At 41.9% G+C, this 24386-nt stretch overlaps 1 protein-coding gene across 6 annotated transcripts in view; it reads right to left on the reverse strand.

The window, feature by feature from the left end:
- Positions 1-3032: 3032 nt before the first annotated feature.
- Positions 3033-24386, reverse strand: part of TYRP1 (tyrosinase related protein 1) — a 192414-nt gene continuing 171060 nt past the window's right edge. For 4 of the 6 annotated variants that reach the window (XM_045020072.1, XM_045020071.1, XM_045020069.1 and 1 more), the window contains 8 exons: positions 20613-20706; positions 16219-16683; positions 13719-14041; positions 11303-11507; positions 10044-10211; positions 7043-7222; positions 5340-5486; positions 3033-4749 (listed from right to left, as the gene is read on the reverse strand). In XM_045020072.1, the coding sequence (XP_044876007.1) occupies positions 4544-4749; positions 5340-5486; positions 7043-7222; positions 10044-10211; positions 11303-11507; positions 13719-14041; positions 16219-16648 (1659 nt within the window). In that variant the 5' untranslated portion in view covers positions 16649-16683; positions 20613-20706 and the 3' untranslated portion in view covers positions 3033-4543. Of the gene's footprint in view, positions 4750-5339; positions 5487-7042; positions 7223-10043; positions 10212-11302; positions 11508-13718; positions 14042-16218; positions 16684-16893; positions 17134-20612; positions 20707-24386 lie in introns of those variants that run through there. The other 2 variants (XM_045020073.1, XM_045020074.1) reach the window with 2 other exon arrangements.

The following is a 24386-nucleotide window of genomic DNA, read 5'->3' on the forward strand; positions in this document are numbered from 1 at the left end:
GTTTAGGTGTTCACATGCAGGTCCTCATATCTTGTACTCTAAAGTCCAGAGTGGGGAAGGAACCTTGACAAGCCCCTTGAATAATGGAGTCAGCATTCTCTCTGGAAGCCTTGGGTGCTACTGTAACATAAATAAACATTTTCTCCCCGCATTTGCCTTTAGAAAATAAAATGTAATTTCTATTTTTGTTGGTTCAACTCAGACTAAACAGTTGTCATTAACGCTTTTTATTCTATGAAATTTTTCCATGCAATGCCTGATACTACAATCAGAACAGAGAGTGGTAAATTTCATCCCCAGAACTTCATTCTGCTTTTAAATTGTCTTAAAATAAGGATAAGCTTCATCAATTAAATGCAATGAAAAAATCAAGACTTACAAAAATCAGTGTTATAACAGGAGATGCAGAATACTTATAACAGGAGTTACAGCAATAGTATGATTGGTACATGGAGCAATAAGACTAGAGGATGATGTGTTTCATTCAGATGCTGCTGGTTTACTCCACAGAAAATAAGATTGATATTTCCATTATTATGTATATAGTAAAGATGAATGAACTAATTCAGATGAAGAAAGAATAATTCTTTACTAAGTAAAGCTTTTATAACACAACATAACCATGTGATGCCTAATGATGCCTATTATTAACCATTCAGAATAAAGGACCAGTGAATGTTTCATTAATGATAATTGCTAGAAAATGGCACCAAGGAATAAAAAACTATAGTTGGGAATCCTATAACCAGTTCTGTCCTTTATATTAGGGGCATCTCATTCACCATATTGCAGCTATGTACATGTGCAGTTCCCTAGCTCAACAGGAATAACCACTGAAGTCAATGGAAACTCTCCTGATGACTTTCAAAGGTCCCAAAGGATCAGGACCCCAGGTTCTGTTTCTATGTGATATTCAACTAGCTGTAATGAACATGCAGCGCTCAAAATCAAAACCTTTCTCACACCCTTTTTTATTTTTTCTCCCTAAGATTATATATATCATAATATAATGTAATGAATTAGGAACTAGGGAATCCCCCAACCTTCCTTGGACAAACCCACAGAAGGTAAAAAATTACTCTTTAATCTGTCACTTAGGTAGGTCAGAGGCCTCGTCCTGTAAGGCCAGTGGTTTGCCGGCCTATGGAGGGGGCACACAGCATGACCCGCAATAGACTAGATATCTCAAGCCAGGGGTGAGCTGGAGCCGGTTCGCACTGGTTCGCACGAACCCGTTGTTAAATTTAGAAGCGGTTTTAGAACCGCTTGTTAACTAGCTTCCCTGCGAGGGAAGCTTTGATGGGCTCTGCCTGGGAAGCCTGTAATTCCTCCTCCCGGCCGCCGGGGGGCACTGCGCTGTGCCGTTGCTGCTCCTGTTCTTTGGACCTCTGGCCCTGGGGCTCCGTCTGCTGCTGCCTGGTGAGTCCCCGGCTGCCTCCTGCTGCTCCCAGCCGCCCCCCCCGTGTGAGTATCTGCGCCCCTCCCCCACCTTCCCTGCCCCCAGCCAGCCCCTGCCCCCAGCCAGCCTCTGCCTGCAGCCCCTGCCCCGAGCCAGCCCCTGCCCCCAGCCAGCCCTGCCCCCAGCCAGCCTCTGCCTGCAGCCCCTGCCCCCAGCCAGCCTCTGCCTGCACCCCCCTGCCCCCAGCCAGCCCCTGCCCCCAGCCAGCCTCTGCCTGCAGCCCCTGCCCCCAGCCAGCCTCTGCCTGCAGCCCCTGCCCCGAGCCAGCCCCTGCCCCCAGCCAGCCCTGCCCCCAGCCAGCCTCTGCCTGCAGCCCCTGCCCCGAGCCAGCCCCTGCCCCCAGCCAGCCTCTGCCTGCAGCCCCTGCCCCCAGCCGCCCCCTGCCCCACCCCCTGCCCCCAGCCAGCCCCTGCCTGCATCCCCTCCCCCCAGCCAGCCCCTGCCCCCAGCCAGCCTCTGCCTGCAGCCCCTGCCCCCAGCCAGCCCCTGCCCCCAGCCAGCCTCTGCCTGCAGCCCCTGCCCACAGCCACCCCTGCCCCCAGCCAGCCTCTGCCTGCAGCCCCTGCCCCCAGCCAGCCCCTGCCCCCAGCCAGCCTCTGCCTGCAGCCCCTGCCCCCAGCCAGCCTCTGCCTGCAGCCCCTGCCCCCAGCCAGCCCCTGCCCCCAGCCAGCCTCTGCCTGCAGCCCCTGCCCCCAGCCAGCCCCTGCCCACAGCCACCCCCTGCCCGCAGCCCCTGCCCACAGCCACCCCCTGCCCGCAGCCCCTGCCCACAGCCACCCCCTGCCCGCAGCCAGCCTCTGCCTGCAGCCCCTGCCCGCAGCCAGCCCCTGCCCGCAGCCACCCCCCTGCCTGCAGCCAGCCTCTGCCTGCAGCCCCTGCCTACAGCCACCCCCTGCCCCACCCCCTGCCCACAGCCACCCGCAGCCAGCCCCTGCCCACAGCGGCCCTCTGCCCGCAGCCAGCCCTTGCCACAGCCAGCCTCTGCCCGCAGCCAGCCTCTGCCTGCAGCCCCTGCCACAGCCACCCCCTGCCTGCAGCCAGCCTCTGCCCACAGCCGCCCGCAGCCACCCCCTGCCCACAGCCACCCGCAGCCCGCCCGTCTGCATCATCTGCCCACAGCCAGCCCATGTCACTCCCTGCCTCCAGCTAGCCCTGCCCCACGCCCCTATCTGCAGCCAGCCCCACATCCACTGGTGCCCTGCAGTTCCCAGGGCAGTAACCCTGCACACCTGCTTTAATGAGGGGGGGCAGGGAGCAGCTGGGACCCACACATGTGCACACCCTAGAGTGACCAGACAGCAAGTGTGAAAAATCGGGACGGGGGTGAGGGGTAATAGGAGCCTATATAAGAAAAAGACCCAAAAATTGAGACTGTCCCTGATCACCACCCACACATGTGAAACGGAGCTCATTTCTAGTTCAGCCCCATCTTTTTAAAAATGAACTTTAGGTAGGGTTAAAATACATCTGTATTTTCCTGGACATGTCAGGCTTTTCGGTTCTTAATCACCTCCTGGGAAAATATGGACGTATGGTAACCCTATTGGTACAAAAAATACATGCTGTCGCACATCCCTTAAATCAGAACTTTTTATAGGGAACCCGTTGTTAAATCAGAACTTTTTATAGGGAACCCGTTGTTAAGATTTTGGCAGCTCATCACTGTCTCAAGCTCTGCAGGGAAGTCTTCACAGGCCGAGATTCATGTTAGCTGGAGTTCTGCTACTTTACTCTCCTCCGTCCTGCACAGTAGAGGGGATTTTCTGGCCATTTTACAACTGATTCCTTCCAACATTTTCAAAAAGAAATGTCAAAATGAACTGTACATATTAGCCCAACATTTTTGTTTTGAATTGACATTTTTACTTAAACAACATTATAATAAGATTTTAAGTCAAAGTGTCAGTTTGAAAAGAAACATTTAGTTTCAAATTGGCATCCTGAAGCTAAACATTTGAGTTCGAATGAAAATATTTTCTTTCAAAGTGTCACTTTGGAACAATCATAAAAGTAGTAAAAAAAATAGTCATTTTCCCACTGATTTTAACAAAACTACATTTTCAAATGAAAAAAAAATTGTTGGAAAATTTTTGACCAGCTCTAATTAAAGCTCAGAAAATGATAGAATTATTTAGGCACTCCAGAGATGTAAGTTAACTCAAACCACTGTTAACCAAAACTGATTTTCATTCCTTCCATAAATTTAGCAGGGGAGAATTCAAATGTTAAAATCCATTAGCATATATAAGAATTAGCCATTAAGATAACAGACATGATTTTAATGCCTAAAGTTAAAGGGAGAGTTTCAAAGGCACAAATGGGAGTTAGGCACCTAAGCTCTCCTTCTGTGTTTGAAAATCTCTCCCTTAATGACAAAAGCAATTCTATTTTTAAGGCCTAATTCTGCTACCCTTACTCCTCCTCCTAATACCACCAAGCTATGATTTCTTTTTATTCATAGAACTCAAAGCACTTTACACAGGAAGAATCGTTATCTCCATTTTATAGTGGAGAAAATGAGCCACAAAGAAGCAAAGCATCATGCCTAAGGTTACTCAACATGGCAGTGGTAGAGCTGGGAAGAGATCTCAGGTCTCCTAAGTCCTAGTTCAGGGCCATATCCATTGTACCACACTGCCTTACTCCAGTCAGCTAAGGGGATTGACTTGTGGAGTAAGTTAGTATTCAATATGACTAAGAATGGCAGAATCAGGCCCTACGTTCATTCAGGTACACCTGTGAAAAGGCTTCTACACAGAATACAGGAAAGGCAAGTTGTTACTCCCAGTTATTGGTGCTGGACAATTTAGAAAATCACTACACTTATTCAGGAATATGGATAACGGAAGCTATAAGGTGAGGGTTGGGAAATTAGTGAGAGTCTATCAAGATAAGCACTTGATATTTCAAAGGTGATATACTGGTCCTGGAGTGTGATGAAAGAGGAGATTGGAGTTGGAGCAAATATATCAATACAATTGACACTTTTTGTGCTTTATTTTAGGGCAGATCAGTTATTGGCATTTATAAAATACAGCAGAAGAAATAGATTCTGTTAGATGCAGGTAAAAAAAACCCATCTCTTCAAACCACAGACTGGCTTGGGGTTGGTATGCTATCATAATCATCTGAATACCGCTCATACTGGTCAGTGAGAAGAGGCTGATGCAGTTCATCCTTGTTTTTCCTAGCGTGCACAATACATGTAGCACCAGCAAAAATAATTGCAACCAGAATCAATGCAGTCACTATTGCAATAGTTATGATCTCTGTGACCTGCAGAGCCCGGCCTAGTGGAAAGGAAGCAGGAAGACAGAGAGAGAGAGAAAAAAAAGTTAAGCCTCAAGAGATACAGCTGAAGATTAGATCAAATCTCAATATCCATCATTATTTACCAAAATGCTTAAGGTCAGGTCCACTTCAGTGTGTTTCATTATAGACTTAAGATGGGCCCAAGCTACAAAGACATTTTTTTTTTTGCAATCTGATTTATGTAGGCAGACCCATGAACCCATGCAGAACCAACTGACCCTACTGGAATTCCACACAGGCATAAAGGTTTACTTGTGTGTGGATCAGGGCTAAAGTTTGGCTCTAGATCAGAACTTCCTCAAAGCTTGGGGATGTCCAAATTTAGATCTTTGGTTCAGGCCCATCTCTGTTTATAATTAATTGCATGCACAGGGTATAATAGTATGGTACAATAGTCCAAATATGAGTTTTTTAAAAGCCAACTTTGGACAGGTAAACAACCTTTTGAAATGGTGTCAAATTAAAATTTCTGAAATTTGAAATCAGCTTTGCTAAATGACCCACATACACACACGAAATGAAGAGAGGATGACACAATAAGAGTAAAGTGAAGCTTTTAACTACTTACTTGGCCATTGAACGTCATAACTGTAGCCCAGGTTTTCTGGTGCAGTAACAAACATCTCATTATTGGTAACTGGGGGCCAGAATGGCACCATGTTATACTGCCGGTTATGTCCAATAGGGGCATTCTCCAGTGGATATATTGAAATATCTAAATTGGAAAACAAGGTTTCATTTTAATAAATAAATAAAAATGAAAACGATTCGAATTCTATTCAGGGCATTCTGAGAACACTTGTCTAAAAACAGGCAGAGAGGACAAAATATTGAAGGCATCCTTCCTTTATTTCACAGTGGCACCAGAGATCAAAAAATTACATTTGAAGAGACTGAAGAACTGCATGAAACAAAGTATTATTCAAATGTGCATTTTCAGAAGTGACTAGTGATTTTGGGTCCCAACTTTAGACACGGTCTGATTTTTCAGAAGGTGGCTGCTCAGCTCTGGCTTTAAAGTCAGACCCTTAAAAATGTCTCAAATTGGTATCCCAAATCACTAATCTCTTCTGAAAGTGTAGGCCTATGTTTACGGAACTAGTGATTGATCTCTTCCCGTGTACAAGAAGAGATATGACCATATAGATGGATCTCTGGGGCTATGATCTAGACCTTTTACTACAGTAATGAACAGTTCTGTTATGCCATTTGATGTTACTCTGAACGTTGAATGTTACTGTAAGATTTTGAAAGGTTAGCTGTTATAGCACAGTAACTGCACAATCTTGTTCCAAATTTAAGTGGCTGGGGCCTGGAATTTGTCACTTGCTGTATTAGGATAGCAGTGTGTGATCTACCTAGTCAAGTTTTAAAATGGTCAGTTGGAGTCAGTTTTTATAGTTGGAGCAATTCTTTTTTTTTTGTCATGGGAAATGTTACAAGATCTTGGGGTAAATTATGTAACCACTCTGTACCATCAAGATGTAGAATAGCTTCCCTCAAAACATGTATGGAAAATTCTCTCTGACTTCTTGGGAAGCAGCACAAAAAGGGCTCTGTTGTGTGGTTGCAACAGATCCCTGTGTAAGGAGTAATGGAGGGTTGCATTGCCCCAAGTGAAGCACAATCTCCTATTTTGTATAGATGGGGGTGAATGCACTCTGCACTGTCCATTAGGGTGGCACAGATTTGTCGCCTGGTGCACTGGCCCCAGTCTTGCCTACTTTATTCCAACCCCTTTCTGGCTCATTTGCTCCCTGAAGGGAGCAGGCACAGCAATTGTAAATCGGCCCTTGCATGAGTCATGAAAGGTGAGTGTTTTCCTTGAACATCCATGAAACAGCAGATCACAATGTAACTCAAAATGAATAGCTGGGCTGAGCACTGAGGTATTCTTTGGGCAGACAAGAAGAAATTCTTTGTTCCAGGCCACAGAATGATTGTGGAACCCTGAGGCTTCAGTAGATTCCATGATTCATCTGCCCACATTCTCTGAGATACAACGTATTTGCAAAAGTTTCTTGCCTGACCTACCCCAGCCACATTCCTTCACACACATAAAGGGTGGAGGCTCAATGTGGGGTAGGATTCCCTCCTTAATGAGCAGCTTTTACTAAAAAGATCCCAATGTTGTTGAAAGCAATTGACATTTATTCCACCTTCACATCCTAACTACAGAGGGTACACATTGTCCACCAAGATCCAGCTGAGCTATTCTGAATGGGTAGCAACTTTGCTAAACTCATAAAATAACAAACTAATGCATCTCACCAGGATTATGTCTCCTCAGCCATTCATCAAAAACAGCGTCAGTAAATGTGTGCAAGAAGACAAAAATAGGGTCGTTCGGAGATAAATGAGTTTGTCCCCCTGTTCCATTCAAAAACAGATGAGCCAAATTATGAAGACTCCGAACTGCTGGATCATACTTCCCTGAAGGATCGCTGTAGCCTGTGTATACAAATAAAGAGGAACATAGTGAAAATCCTAGTGAAAAACTTGTTCAGAAGCAGCAATCTAGGCTGGATGCTATTTTCTCTGTTGCCTTGTTCTATATAGTTCACTTGCTCCTTCTCTACCTATTGATATTTTAAATATGTGGCTGCTACACCCCAAAAGTATGTCATTTTCAGACCAAAATAATCTTTGCAAACGAATGCTGTGAGTGTGGAATGAGCTCGCCTCTGCGTGTCATGGGAGCAAAGTGGGATCTAGCACAACAGTGGCAACAATAAATCATTTTCTAGCATGCCACTGAAGCAATAGTTTTCAGCTCTAAATGGCTCTGGACATAATTGAAAATATCTGCTGACACAAATGTGACGATGCTACCATGTATTCTAATGGGCCAGCTGTTACTTCAGCTTTCCACATGTCTTTTACACATTGACTGCCAACACACACTGACTTTGGAAAACCACCTTCTGGAGTAGTAGTCTAAGATTTCTCCTAGCATTTTTAGCACTTAACATCTGAAAAATGTGGTGCCAGAGGGTTTAAATCATCATGAAAATACCTCCAATTTATAAATCTGGGGCAAATTTTTCAAACTTGGGTGTATAAAAATAGGTCTCCAAATCCATTAGGTACTAGATGGTGGTGGCCAGTTTTTCCAGAGATGCTGAGCATCCACAGCTCTTAGTCACTTCACATGTTCACTCAGATTCCAGTGATGTATTCTTCAAGATAAACACAGTGAGCCAGATCCTCAGCCATTGTAAAATGGCATAGCTTCACTGGAGTTAACAGAGCTAAAACAATTCACCCCAGCTGGGGATCTGGCCCATTATTTGGAAGTTAACTGTTTGGTAACCTATCATTGTTACTAGCCTGGTCTGGAATTAATTCTTTGGAGTTTTACAAAGAAGAGGAGTTAAGTTGAGCAGAGACTAAAGCATGTAGTCCAATTTTCAGATGTACATGCCAAAATCCGTTTTTGTATATGCAATTTAGATGCTTCTGACTGAAAATTTCACTCTGAATTTGATTTGTAGAGTTAAGACAGAGGCTGGTTTATATGGCCCAGTTGGGGTAACAATTGATAGAGCTCTGTGGATATCCATTTTATATCCACAGATATCCACAAACACAGATGCAGGTGTGTATGCAGATATCTGAAGACCATGTTTGCAGATCGGATGCAGATACAAATTTTTTATCTGTGCAGGGCTTTAATGATTGATCTGTTCACTTGTTTATCCAGTGCATCAGCCTCCATTTTATCCTAGCATCATTTTCTGTGTCTGTACAGCACCAAGCACACTGGGGTTCTGGTCTATGACTAAGGCCTTGATGTTCTACAGTAATAGTAATTTCATTCAATATTAAATGATTCAATAATAAAAGATTTCTTCCATAGCTTTGCTGACTCAGCTACCAGAGTAAATGTACTGAGCAGATGCAACCATTGGGGTATCCTTACAGATGGGTGCCAACACTGCCTCATTATTCCACAGGCGAGAAGGGCCACGCTTTCACAATTGCAAGCTGGTAGCAGCAGAGTTATACTCAGGGCCAGCTCTTCGGCTACACCAAGTTTATCTCAGCACACCAACGAGTGTGGGGAGGGAAATGGGGCTTTAAGCTACTTTTCCATCTCCCTCCAGTCCTGGCCAATGGGGGGCCAAAACGACTCCCAAAATAATTTAGAACAGCCTATAGGCTCCTGCCCTTTGTGGCCTCACATACATCCTGAAGGAAGGAGTGAAGAGTGAGAGTGGGTAGTGTAGAGCCAGCTACACCAGCTTTATGTCATCCAATGAGGAATCCTTGGCTGCCCCATTAGGGCAGTTTTCCAGTTCTGAGACAGTACAAGTGGTTGGAGCCAGGGCCAAGGATCTGGCCCTCTGTATCTACCAACCTATGATTTATGTAAGAAATGTACAGGCTATTTCTTTTATTTTTTATAGCAGAAATATTTGTAATAAAAAATATAAAATGAGCACTGTACACTATGTTCTGTGTTGTAATTGAATATTTTGTATTTGACAATGTAGTAAACATCCAAAAATATTTAAATAAATGGTATTTTATTATTGTTTAACAGTGTGATTAATTGTGTGATTAACTGCAATTAATTTTTTTAATCGCGTGGTTAATTGCAATTCATTTTTTTAATCGATTGACAACCCTAGTACTTACTCAGGTCTCACGCTACCCTGATTTCCACCCAGGCCCACTGGGAACTCTGGGAGTTTTCTGGGGCAAAATGCCTCCTGGGGTTTCCAAGGAGTGTAGCAACTGTGTCAACCTTGAAGAGGGAGTAGTGTCCATTTTCTTCCATGCCTGGCCAACTCTACTGGCTATTACAATCAGGGGTAAAGGTCATGACCCTGGATCCTCCCACCGATTGACCAATTTATATCACAACAGCCAGCACCATCAGCAGCACTGGCTCCACAAAGCTTTTGTGTCTCCTGAGTGCAAGGACTCTCTTTGTATCTGTGCAGGGGCTCAAAGAAAAGGTGAGGCTCCCTTGCACATACATACATATGGGTGCCAGACAGAGTCTGGTATTCTTCAGGGATCAGCCATAAATTTATGACAGTTATTCACTCCACTAAGCTAACAAAAGTAAAACAATTTAAATGGCCAATGTCCAACAGTTATTCACTCCACTAAGCTAACAAAAGTAAAACAATTTAAATGGCCAATGTCCCATTCCAGAGTCAATACTTCTATTCACCACTGCAGGGAAAACTGGTGAGTGTGATGGGCTAGTCCCCTCAGCCATTTTGTGTTGGTTCCGGGCACTTTTAGTTTTGGTACTTGCCTTCTACTGTATTACGGAAACTGTCTGTTGAATTGGAATAGAAAGGAGGAGTGTCAAACAAACCAACTTCTAAACAAAGAGCAACATCCTGTGGTTCTGGGAGACGCTGAAACATTGGCCTGGCAACATTTCCAGCAGGATTCCTTCGAATTGGACCACCTTCTGTGCCTGGGGGGTTGGGAGAAGAAAGAAAGGCATGATAAAGCATGAAGCAACATTCTGGCGGAACAGTGGGCCAGATCCTTGGGATGGGCCAAACTTGACTTGATTCAGGATCCAATTTGGGGAGAGGGCAAAGACTATTCAAAGCCATCGATGTGCCCCCTGGTCCTGTGGGAGGTCGAGGGCAGGTGTATGTTAGGGCATTCAGTGTTGCTCTCGCCTATACATGCTGCAATGGCTCTTTAGGGCTGCAGATAGTTGGAGTGTAACACATTCCATTCACACTCCCTTCCTGCTCCTGAAATCCCCCTTCATCAGGTCTGGGAGCAGGTGGTTGGGAATCTTCAGCAGCCTAATAATAGAGTAGATTTGTGATTCCTTTGAACAAAGGGGCTGGGCCAGGAGTCAATGATCTTGCTCAGTGTGCTTGTAAACCACTCAGCATGGTGCTCTGTCTCCCTCGAATAGTGGCTGGGCCACAGAGAGAGTTGATAAGCAGGCTACAGTCTTGGCTAAGCAAATGCCCTTTTTTTTTTTTTAAATGTCAGGCAGTAGAAGCTCCTGTATTAAGAGAAAGAGATCTGAGGTTCAGTCCCTGCTACACACTACCCATCCTGGGGTACAGTATTATGTGTTCTCCCCTTTAAATGTAGGTGTTATGAGCATGGTTGTCTGTGTGAGTTGGAAGATATCCAAAGCTAAGGAATAACTAGGTGGACACTAGCACATTCAGGCGCCAAAGGTAACAAAATGTATATAATGATATTAGTTGTTCTTCCAGGAATGATATACTTGTGGCTAACACATAAGAAAGGGAGTAAGAGGACTAGGTTCAGAATGAATTCTTCTGTTTCCTCTGGTCTGAACAAGTTTCCAGAGCAGCTGCTTAACCCCCTGTGCCTCAGTTTGCTCGCCTGTGAAACTGGAAGACAAATCCTTTCCTACTTCATAGGGGTGTTGAGAGACTTAATTCATCAATGTTTGCAAAACACTCTGCAATCCTCTGATGGAAAGTGCATTTGAAAAGCAAAGGATTGTGATTATTTACTATTATAGGACTGTTTGCTCAAAAAAAATCTGGCAGCAGACAAACTTACTGTTACAAATGGTTCCCAAGGTATCATAGTCTTCTAGGTTTTCACAGAGCACACGCCACTGGGAGAAGATGGAGTTCTGACTTATAAGAGAGACATCAAAATTGCTTCGAGCGCCCATCAAGTCATCTGTGCAAATATCGCAGGTGTTTCCACCAGTAGCAAAATTCCAATAGGGAAGTGCAAAAGAGGGATCCTGTAGCATATCCTAACCACGGGAACACTATGTTAATATGGGCTTTCACTGGAACAATGTAATAGTCATAATGAGAGGGATTTTCCAACGTGAGTTAAGAGCACTGGCACCACTGATAGATGCTTTGGAGAATCCCATCCTACATGTCCCCATTAGCAAAATCAAAGTGCTACGTTTGATCAACTTAAAAAAAAAAAAAAACCCCGCCCACACTCATGTCCAAAAAATGTTTACCTGCTGTTGTAAACCCCTAGGATTACCATAACTGAAAGAGAATAAAGAAAAATATTTCCCCTTAATTTCTCAGTTTATTATATTTGGGTCTTTGATAGCACTCAGAGTCAAATTGTTGCACTGAGTCACTGAATTTTCTCATTAATAGCACTGCATATGTTATCTAATTTCATCCGTAACCTGATGCTTTCCTGAAGTATTTTAGAAAACAGCCATAAGAACCATAAGACATTACCACAGTCCTATTTTTCCAAACAATTCTATTTTAATATTAAATATACTTAAGGCTAATCAAACTTGATAGCACTGGCTTTTGACAAGCAAAGCAAACATATAAGCAAATTGCCTTCAGTGAACTACAGGACTAAAGAGTAGTGGGAAAGACGATAAGAGGTTTGCTTTTTAAATGTTTGTGATTCAGTTCCATTCTGATTAGAGATGGGCAATTGTGAAATTCACTAGGACACAATTACCATCAAATTAACTTCACTAATGACCTACTTTACTAACCTGTACTAGATTAGTTTATTAACCCAGTAAGGGCTAGGATTTTTCAAGGATTCCATATGCAGGAATCTTATTGACTTCAGGGGAATTTCTGGTTTCAAAGTGGGTTTAGCCTTTCAGGGGGCTTAATTTATCTTAATTTATTCTTTCTGTCTCTTTCCCTTTATTTTTTAAAAATATGGGGTCTTTACTGATGAGATGTTCTATTCCACTTCAAGTAGGAATTGCCAGTAGACAGTCATTACCTGACTAGTAATGATCTCCAAGTTAGTCATTAATGCTTAGCTTGTGGATTGATAGTTAAATTACTTCAAACACCTGTCCATTTTGGCAACATTTCTCTCTCCTTAAATTAAGATATTTAATTTATCACATGTACTATAAATCCGTCTTACTGATACATAACACATAGGATTTGGGGATTGGAATGTACACAAGTAATGTTGAAGCTTTTAGTCTATTTCCTCCTGTCTTTCCATTCTGATGAACCCAAGAACACTATGTGAGAGCTTCAGAGATCTGCAATTAACTACACAAGACAGAATTACCTACAGCTAATCAACCAAATATTTTGCTAGAAATCAAACACAAAATATAAAGCACATACTGCCAAGTGTACTGCTCACAGAAAACTCAATTTGATTATTTCCCGCCTTGGATTTTAAGAAATTATGTTTTTCCCATATGTGTATTTTTTCACTCAGGAATTTTAATAAGGCAGGCAATCATAAATTAAAAACGTGAAGAGAACTGGGGAGTGAGACATCTACATACTCCTTATGTTCTTAATGTGATTCTGTATATCTATGGTGCTCATATTCTATTCCATGGACAAACAGTGAACCATGGATTTTCCTCCACATATTGAAACATTTTGAGAATTAAGCAGCGGGGAACTGAGTCACTGGGATGAGCAATTGTCCATAAACAGATCTTTCTTTCTCTTATGATGTGGTCCACAGAATGAGGAAGATGGAGAATCACTGATTTATATAATAGGATCTCCTGATTTGCTCTTTTCTCTAGATGTTTGAGCTAATCACATGCCTAGGATTTGATTCTGATCTCACACTGCAAATCCATTGATTTTGTTGGAATTATTCCTGCTTTCGACTATCAGCCCCAACGATTTAGAAGCATCATTAAAAATTGCCTTTATTGCATAAATTACAGAATTTAAAAGGAAATGTACAGGGAATACTGCTGTTTTATTAAAGGAATTTTTGAGACAAATGTTATGGTTTTTAGACTGCTATATTTGAAATAATGTTTCTACTTTTTATATGCTCCTAGCAACCTAAACCCCATCAAATGATGTTAATATGTCTGATAATAGTGGAATTGAAATTGAATAATGGAAATCATCTAGAAAGATCCGCAATGTATCTCTCTGCATTGGAATATGGGGGAAGTCAGTCTGCTCTTTAACTGGACAGCATGGAACATGAACAAAAGCAATTTCAATATTAAGGCAAACTTCACCTGCATGTCTCTCTCCAGCTGCAGTAGATGATACCTATGCCAAGTGAGAAATGCTGGTCCTTCATGAGAGAAATCCACTTCTCCAAAACTTTGCTGCCCTGCACCAAGGAAAGTCTTTCTGACAGAGTAATAATGGGACCACACAAAGTAGTTATAAATTGACACATTTTCAAATTGTGGTGTGTTGCCATCAGGTCCCAATATCTCCTCATGTCTCCTGGTGGCTATGACAATATCAGGATGTATTGTAGCCTTGGCTTGGTGTAAGGCATTGACAAAATCATTCCTTTCCTTCGCACTCAGGTCCAGAAGGTTCCTCCTAGCTTTAAAGATTAAACAGAAGTCAGTTATAAAGTAGGGAATACCCACATCTCATTTCACAAGGTCAGATTCTATTGTCCTTACTCATTATAAGTAATACCTTTTTCCTCAAGCAGCCTGGTTATTTTAATTGGGGTCACTTTGGAGGTAAGGTGCTACTCATCATGAGAAAGGGCAGGAGAATCCGGCCCATGACTAGGATGAATGCATATGGTGGAAAAAGGATTGTGTTAGTGCTTTTCAGGGGCGGCTCCAGGCCCCAGCATGCCAGGCACAGCTGCGGGAGGTCCGCCAAAGCCGTAGGACCTGCGGACCTCCCTCAGGCAAGCCGCCGAACGCAGCATGCCTACCGTGCTTGGGGCGGCAAAATGCCTATAGCCACCCCTGGTGCTTTTGGAAGAGTTATCACATACTTACTTTTTATTTATTATTATTATTATTATTGTTTGTTTTTAGAGTTGATAGCAGCTACATATTTAAGGGTGAGTTCTTTGTCAGACACACTTTAAAGGTAAATCCAGTACACATAATTTTTCATGGTATCGCTTTAACATAAATAAGAGAGTGCTATATACCAGCCTTTACATTATAAAGTTTTGCCTCCTCATATTGTATTATAACATTTTTAAAAGCCCATCACTTTGGTTGAATCTCTGCCACAGAATGCAGGAGCATAAGAAGCAAAAACCGGGATTATATCTCTGTTGAGAAGAATTTCACCATTTACTGGTGGAAAGAGGTCAAGTTACCTCTTGAGTCACAGATAAAAGTTCCTCTAATTTCCAGAAACAGACACCCATTTTAGTTATCACAACTATCCTGAATTCTAAAACAACTACATTTCTATACACAGTCAGTTGTGGACACAGTGGATGAAATCCTGCCTCCACTGAAGTCAATCAGAGTTTTCTTTTAGTCTTCAGCGGACTTCTCCCAGTAACCTCATATCCAGAAAAGTGTGATTTTGATTCTTGTGAGTTTAACTGAAACCCTAAACACTCACACACACTAATATATATAAATACCACACATACACACTAACACAAAGATACTCTTTAGAAATGGTACTGTATTTAGTTACATGCACTACATTATTTGTATTTCAAAATGTTTGATCCAACAAACTATAATAGATATTTTGGAGCCAACAAAAATATATAATTCAAAATATATTATTGTATCAACCCATAGTTTAAAATTATTTGTGGTATCAATTATGGATGTGCAAACTATAACTAATAATGGTTTTTAAACTGATCTTATAGCAGTTAATTTTACAATTCTATAAACTCATGTTTATTTCATGAGGTCTGTGTGGGCCTGTTAAAAGTTTCTTTTTCTGTTTCTTGTCACTTTCAGTAGTTGGTAAAGGGCTAGAGCCAGATCAGTTGGTATAAGCTGATGTAACTCCATCGTCTTCAGCAAGCCCTGATTAATGAGTGTTAACTTTTGCTTTCAGGTTGCCTGTTCAGGCATAAAGTTTGAATACGATTTTTGGGTCTCTTGTCCTTTAGTTAAGCTTGCTTTCAGGAATTTAATTGTAAAGATTTTCAGTTTGTAATCCTTATTTTTAACCTTTGTTTTGGAGTGTACAGAGTATTTAACATTACTTTTATGGTGAAAATAAAGACAGTTGATTTTTTTGCAATAGCCACTGCTTACTTATATTACAGATCTATCACATCTCATCCACTCTAGATAGAGTCATTCATGGTGTCTAGGTAGAAACTCTTGTTTATGGTCACTCACACATATATATTTTTAGAGAATCCAGCAATTTAAACATTAAAAAAAATCCAATGACTACATGATTTTTTAAACCTTAAAAGTATTTACATAGTTTAGAAAGTTAAATAAGAGAAAATATTACTGAATTCTCTCTCCATTCTTACTCAGCTATGCATTTCAAACTGACTGTTACTGACTATCAGTAAATTTAGGGCTTGATTTTCAGAAGTGCTGAGCACCTGCTTCTTCCATTGGGATTCATGGGTGTTCAGCACTTCTGAAAATCCAAGGCATTATTGGCTCAATTGACAGCCCAGCTTAACAGTCCTGTTGCAATATAGATTTCTAAATTTGGTGTCAGGGATAGTTTACTATTTAAAGGCAATAGGAAGCCAAATACACTTTACACTGGTGACCAGCAGAGTCTCTTCTCTATTTTTGATGCCCTTACCTGTGCGGATCTGTTGGTTACAGGCAGCTCCACTCCAGCCAGGTCGGCAGGACCCACAGTCATAACCGGAGAAGTTACCATTGCAGCTGCAGGTTCGGTTGAAGAAGCGTAAGGGCCACTGCTCACGGTCATCTTGGCCATCATGCATGTACTGTGGGCCATGGGGCCGTGAGTCTGCTATCACTGGTACACACTGACCCCTTCCTGAAGATGAACCACAGCGATCAGTACCAGGCCCGAACACTGGAGACAAATCCGGACAACACTCGCCACTTCTCAAGGCATCAACCGTAGCACATTGGCGAGGGAACTGAGCTCTTGCTTGGCTGAGTAGGGTAAGGAGCAGTGGTGAGAAGCAGCTCAGCAGCATGGAGTACTGCATAATAATAATCCAGGAGAGGTGGCAAGAAGAAGCCAGCTGCCAGCACATTCTGTTCTCTTCTGTCTTGTGAAGCGCAAGCTACACTGAAGGAACGAGAGAGAGGGAGGAGATAAAGTGATACAAAACTCCACACTATCCCCTCAGTCTCAGATCCTCCACTCACAGACTTGAAAGTGCTTCCCAAACCCTAATTCTCATTGCACTTCTTCCAGACAGATATTCTTTCACTATCACTAAATAATGTTAGGGACTAGCACCTTCATTCCAAGCATTTCTACTGGTCTTTGACTTACCTCCACCTTTTCTGAATTAAACTGATCTACCTCTCTTGTTCTGCATTTAGTATTTCCCTGCTCTTACTGTCTGCTTCACTGAAAACTCTGCAATTAATAAGCTACCAAACCCACTGCCTCTGCCTGTACCTTTTTGCTGTCTCTCTGAGCACCTCTTTGCTGAGCTTCTGTTTTGTCTCAGTGTGTTCTACAGTTGCTCCTACCCCGAACTAAACTGTTTCTGTCTGCTTGTTAATCCTGGCTCTGCCAACAGGTCTTGGCTTGGCCTGTCCCCCTCTCTCGTTCTAATCTGTTTCTACTTCAATGAGTTTCCCCAGGCTTTAAGTATTTCAACAGCATATGATTTCTTTCATGCTGATCTCCTTGTGATTTTACATGTTTTAGCAAAGGTCAGAGGCAAGTAATTGAAATCAAAACAGAGCAACAGTAGAGGCTTTTATTTTTTAAGGACGGTTCTTTGAAAACAGACTATTCTTTAGACAAAGAAAATGGAGAAAGCTTATGTTTAATGATATTCCTTTAAATGCTAAGAATGACATTTTAAAGGGCAGGCCACAACAAAGGACACGGACGTTACTTACACAGCAAAAGGCTGTAATATCACACAAGCAAATAGTCCATGTTCAGCTGATCATTAACCTGCTAAGCCACCATGGTCCCACTGTAAGGAAGACAGAGCTACTTTTTCTAGTGTAATATTCCCCTTCCTGTGAAATCCAATCATTGCCACTCAATGCAGCACCATGGTCTCATCCTCAGGTTAGCTTCAGTCAAGTTGCAGGAAGTGACCCATAACTCAACCTAGCATGTCTCTGACTGTTGATGGATAGAAAATGCTCATAACTCAATTTTATGGAATTTTGAGCAATCAGTCACAATGTATCTCATCTGTTGAAAATGAGCTATATGCTAAAGTTGCTTCAAGATCACGCCTGCCAGCATGGGACGTATCCTGAGACCCTTCTATAATATTTACTCAGTCGTTCTCAGGCAAATTTCCCATTGACCAAAACTGACTTTACTCAGTCACCTCCTCTCTCCTGAATCCCCTCCTTGCGCATCCCTGTTGTCAGGAAGAGGGGAAGTTCTGACAGGAAAAGTGGCAAATGGTATCAAGATAACAGGTAACATTTTCTGGGAAACATTTCAAAGGTGGTATACCTGGTATATAGCAGAAATTGCTTCCCTATCCCTCTTTCCCTCCTGTGCATATGCATCTCTTGAGATGAGAGCTCATTTACTGAAATTATTGTTCCTACCACTGCTAGGTACGTGTGGATAATCCCAATGGGCCTTACAACCTATGAGTCATATGACCCAGTTAAGACCCATGAACGCTGACTCAACTAACTGTGACCCTCAAGTGCTCCTCTGAATTCTGCCATTTGCAGCAGACCAGGGCCAATTAGCTGTTGGGTGCTAACATTAGAAGGGCTTCCGTTATGTTCTCTCCTTTTTCACCATGCCCACTCCCTGTCTTCTCCCTTCTAATCTATCAGCTATTTTTTTGCAGTCAATCCTGCAACTCTAACTCCTGAAATCTTAAATCTTGCTCCCCAATAAGAGCGCACAGAAGTACTACTTTAGGTATTTTGGCTGAAAGTGTCTTCCCCCTATGCTGGCAGGCAGAGGGCAGAGCTTTTCTACAGCCCCTCCACATGTGGATTTTGGTTAGTGGATTTATGTCCAATTCATGCTCCCAAATCTCCCCCCTGTGGACCTGATACAGAGATTGTAGCAGAGCTGCATTTTGTGGCACACCCAAAACACACACAGTTACCTTGATGCAGCAGCACATGCTTTATCAGCTGCCTTTTGCCTGACCTCCTGAAGGATGTTATGAAAATACATCTAGTCCTATTTGTGTTTGGATAATAATGAAAGTTGATGTTCCAGATACATTTTATCAATTATCTAGTCAATTGTCAGCTGTCTATGACCTTGTCATAGGGTATTTGCTAAGTGCCTAAATCACTTGGAATCCTAAATTGTAGAAGTGCTTTTGACAATGTTACCCTTTGACAATTACGCTAATTTATTGCAAGTTTTATTTTTAAACCCTGAGAAGCATAAGGCCATGCTAAAATAAGATTGCATATGCCTAACTTTCATAAGGAGTTATCAGTCTTGCTGTTGACACAGTGCCTAGAATGTTGTGATACTTTATAGAATACAGTTACTATCCACATATGTAATTTGAGGATTAGCATACACAGAGGGCCAGTGAGATGTTTAATTGGCAATTTGGGATCATGAATACTTGATTTGAAAGAGCAACTGTGTTAACTGGATTATGCTTGTGGCACACAGTCTTGAGCCTCTCAAGGTTTGAAAACCAGGAGTCAAATCCTCAACTGGTGTAAATTAAGGTAGCTCCAGTGAAACAATTGGTGCTATTATGATTTATATTAGTTAAGGCCTTAAACATACACTCTATCTCCTTTTTTGTCTTATTCTTCCAAATTAGAATACCACATCCCACCTGAAACTTTTAGGGAAGTTCAAATCAATACCTAGATCCAAATTTCACAGCTTTCCCACTCTCTGTAAGAGGCCAAGACAATAGAGAGGATCCTAGAACAATATGTTATTACTATTATGAAGTTTGAGAAAATTTGGATGTAGATCTTTAGAAAATATCAGTAAAATTTATAATCAATCCCTTCTCCATTGATTTAAAGGGAAGTTTTGCCTGTCTAAAGATTGAAGAATTGGGTCTTTTTAAAAAAAAATTGCCAGTCTCATAGTAGTTAGAAGCCTAAATATTTACAGAAAGAACTTGGAATGTGTAAACAAAGCAAGCAAGCAAAAATATGCACACAAAGAGCTAACAAGGAAAATCTATAAATTCATCAACGAAGTCCCTGCATAGCTAGCTTATAAGATGTTTCAGGTAGCACTTTGGGGATGCTTCAATCTGATCACGCAAGCAAAGCCAGAATAAAAAGTCTGTTCCTAATGAACCTATGAACTATCCCTCCAGAGCAGAAGGATGGAATCCTGTGCTTCAATATGGTATTAAGGCTCATCTAGGGGGTTAGCCAAAGTAGTATCACCCATAAAACCTGCCCGCTTGGCCTACTGCTCACGTGGAGTACCCAGAACTTCAGCTGAAGTCAGTGGAAGCTGTGGGTGCTCAGCACTTTGGAAAAATCCATCCCTAACCATTCTGTGGTAGAAAGACACGTACTAGGCCACTTTATTTTGCAAAAGAGAAGCCCAGGTTATAAGGCTTTAAGGCCAAAAGTACCACTTTGATCAGCTGGTCTAACCTCCTGCATAACACGGGCCATAATATTTACTGCTAATTCCTACTTAAAGCCTATTAATTCATGATTGAACTAGCCCATGGCTTGTACACATGTATACGTTTGTGCACAACAGCTGAATGTCCATCTGTCCAAGTAGCTATTGCACCTCCTCATTCAAATCCCATGTTAGTGGGCACAAATGACTATCTAGATGTCTAACTAGTCATTTGTATATGCAGTCATTGGTGTCCCACTTGTCACAGTGCTCAGTGTCCATTGACTTAAATAGGTGGTCAAGAGAACTGGGTGAAATCAAATGGAAGACTAAGGGAGATGTGGGTGCTCGACATCTTGAAAGAATAAGCTATTGTAACATCATTCAAGTGTAGGAATACACTTGGGGCATGCACTTGTGCATGTATTTTCACATATGGACTTTGGGCCTCAATTCAAAAGTAGCTGACTCACTGATTAAATTGATCCTCCTCCTTTACAAGCATATTGTCATTGGATTCATCATTGATTGTTTCTCCTGTTTCGCTGTCTTCGCTGCTCTCAGTTGCTATAGATGGAAAAAAGGGTAGAGGAGGTGATCCAAGTTGTTTAGCTGGAGTTTTATGTGTGGTCCTTAATGAACACATTAATCAAATTTTTCCTCATAAAGTTAACATTAAAAGTGTCACTCATGTTCAAACCCTGGACATAATTTTTTATCATTGTCTTCATTAATCAGAAGCCCATGGGTAAATTTCTGGGAGCATGAGCATCCTAGGCTGATTCAGAGGCTGCTACTGCATTAAATAAGAGAGGAGGAGGAAGAGGTGGAATGGTGCGACTTCTTCCTGTGGTTACATGGCAATTCACCCCAGGAAAAAGTACATGGCATTGGTGTTGCCTTGTCACCCTATATAAGGGTTTTTGCTGGTAAGAGGGCAGCCCTGGTTTATGCCAGTCCAGATCAGCATAGAAACCTTCTGGTTGCATGCCTGTTGCTCCTGTATGGCTCCCAAACCACCAGCTATGGTGCCTTCAGACCTAGTGCTGCTCATTCTTTGGGATATAGAGTTTCTGGCTTGGGGCATCTGGTGGGAAGCTTGGGCAATTTGGGGCCCTTTTTCTTTTTATGCTTTTTATTTTTCTTTTAAAAGTATTTTAAAGGAAATCTTGGTGACTGTACGAAGTTTAAAAAACATTAACCTAGAATAAGGTCTCTGATTGTAACAACTTTAGTTTTGGTCAAATATTTGGATGTAAATAACTTGAAAATGGTTCCTTCAGTATTTAAAGTACAATATGTATTAGTGGAGGCCAAGGAGCTTTACTTTCAGGAAGCAGTGTAATATTCTCAGGAAGGCTAAACAAACTATGTCTCAGATGTCTGGAGAGGGGAGGGTGGCAGCAAGCGTGCCATTCAGTACTTTCCCCAGTACCTTTTTGGTTTAGAGATGTAGTTGAATCTACATATATTTTTTTTTTTTTTAATTTTTGTTTACCTGCTTTCTTGCCAGACCTGGAACTGAAAGTGATGAAATATCACGAGCAAGGCTGTGTCTCCAAGAATCAAACCTATTTTTTCAGACTAAATTTGTATACTGCAGGATGGAAAAACTTCTGTGTGTTTGTGAAATGAACCAGACTTCAGAACAATTTGATAATCTCCTATTACCAAAGCTTACCATGATTAATGACCCATCTGCTCCTGAAGCAATGAAAGGCCATTTCCAGAAACAGCATTGCTTTTGAGTTTCAAAAGAAGCAGTTTCCTGAAATTCTGATACCGGGATTTAAGGCACAGACAAGCCAGTGACAGCCATAAGAGGTTTTCAAATGACTTTAATGTGTCATATGCATTTACAAATATGTTTCAGGCTCCCATCTTGACAGCCCCAATATTTTAAAAGCCCATAACACTCCTTTATTCTCTCAGTTTCCACTTTTTTCTTTAAGTACTTTTGAAGGCATTGCACATGAACTGTGGAAACCAAGAAAAAAAATTGACACCTCTGGCTATTCACAACACTGAAGGAGTTTTTCGCATGCAACACAATGGCTTGTATTCATCGATGCCAGTACTTGACAGCATAATTATATAATCTCCTGTCACATGCGTCTATGCCATTAGGGAAATATGCTTGTCACTGAGGTTCTGGATCCTGTGATTTTGTTGTTGTTTGATTTTATAAAAATTGGCACTTCTTCCCTGATGTGAAGCTATTTGCTAGAGTGCTGCTTCTGATTCACTTTACTTCCATCTTTCCTTTTCTGCTTCTTTTGACCTCATTCCTCCTTCTGCTTGTATTTTCAGTACTCTATCTTCATATTCTAAAGTCTTTCTCTGTGTTCCTCAAGATCATAAGACCTTTCTTTTGAACCCAGGTTGTTTCTCCACTTTCTATCTCTGAAAGGCTCCAGAAACTCTTTTTGCTTCCAAACCATATTGGGTGTATGTTTAACTGCCCATTCTGAATCTTTATCCCGCCTTTCACTCCTGTAGACCTGGGACCTCAGGCTCCCTCCTTCCCTAAACAGGGCCTGATTCTCATCTCATTAACACCATAGTTAAGAGTGACAGCTGAAATAAGAGTTACAGGACCAGATCCTCAGCCCATGTCTACTGAAATCAGTGGACCTATACCAATGTACATCAGTTGAAGATTTGGCCCATGGTGTATAAAACCAATATAAATTAGATCATTAAGAGGCTGTAAAAGGGTCCAAAACCCCAATACCAAGCATAGACAGAGGAGGCAGAAGAGCCTCTCCTGCTTACAAGCAAGCAGCTTGATAACACCCCATAGAGATGCCAGAGCTGCCAATCATAGAGCCAGGCACCCACAGCTGCAACCGATAAAGAAAACAAGACCTGCTCTACAGGAAAGCGTACAGAGATGGAAGAGGGGTTAGAAAGACCTGGGATAGCAAAGGGGTGACAGCCCTGCACCAGTCAGGCTCCATGATATTACTTCATGCACCTTGTCTTTTTAATATCCTGGGACCAGCATGGCTACAACAACTCTGCATCCAAGAAGACAGCAAGCCCTAAAATTGAACAGCTGACAGATTTAATTGGAAGTGAAGGTCCAGGAACTGACCTGAGAACAAACAAAGTAGGGCCACTCAGGAGAAGCAGAGGCCCCTTGAAAGACCACATCAGGAGACAGTGTCTCTGTTGGAGCCCCTTGTTAACTTGGTTGAGTCTCTTCAGAAGCTCTTCTCTCCCAACCTCTTTCTTTCAGCTCCAGGATCAACCCCCACTACCAGCCTAAAACTTGCTGTTCTTCTTCTTGTCAGCAACATGTACCTGTGCTAACATACAACACCATGTCAGTGCCACCCATTCATAAACAGTCATTTCTTGAAGAATCAGGATGCAGCTACAGAGTGTGAAATTCTATCATATAATGTCACTGCTCAATGACATAAGCTTGATATGTCTAGAATTTGGGAATTGAAGCTAGGATTTTCAAAGGGCCCTAAGAGAGTTGGGTGTCCAATTCCCTTTGACTTTCAGTGGATACTTGGCTCCTAATTCCTTTGAAAATCCCTGCCTCCCAGAAACCTTTGCACAAGCTTCAATTCTTGGAAATAAGTTAATAATCTATACAATCTGAACGGAGATGTAATTCACATAGCTATTCAGTTAGAATGTGAGAACATCCATCCCAGAATACATGAAAAGGCATATGATTGTAAGGCTATATTCCCATGTCTTTTTTGTTGCTGTGAAGCTGTAGCTTAAAGGCTCATTAAAGGTCATCATCAGGAAATGGATCTTTATTAGCTCTACTTGTGCTGAGTAGTTAGTTAAACAAATTTGCCCCTGCAGGCAGATCATCTTTTTAGTCTTCACTAATTCTAGTGGGCTGGGTCTTAATTATACATATGTATCCCCTTTTTATTTTACACTGCTGTATATTTTTAACTTCTTTGGCATTTCTTGTTCACTTTATTTGGTACATTGATTTTTCAAACCAAAGCAGTGAACAAGAAATACAGAACCGTGTGCATCTCCTTTTACTGTAAAATGTGCAAGCATATGTAGAAAGTGCATACAAAATATATAGTTTACTTCATTTTTCTTTTTCTAGCACATACTAAGCAATACATAGTTAAAACAACAATCTTTAGGACTAGAAAGACTGCTGCAGAGATTGCTCTTGAAACATGGACAGCTTGTGTAAACACTGGAGTCTCATTAGCAGACCCTGTGAATGCAGAAACACTCCAAGTAGTTATAACAAG

This window comes from Mauremys mutica, chromosome 6 (assembly GCF_020497125.1).
Source record: "Mauremys mutica isolate MM-2020 ecotype Southern chromosome 6, ASM2049712v1, whole genome shotgun sequence".
NCBI classification, from domain to species: Eukaryota; Metazoa; Chordata; order Testudines; family Geoemydidae; genus Mauremys; species Mauremys mutica.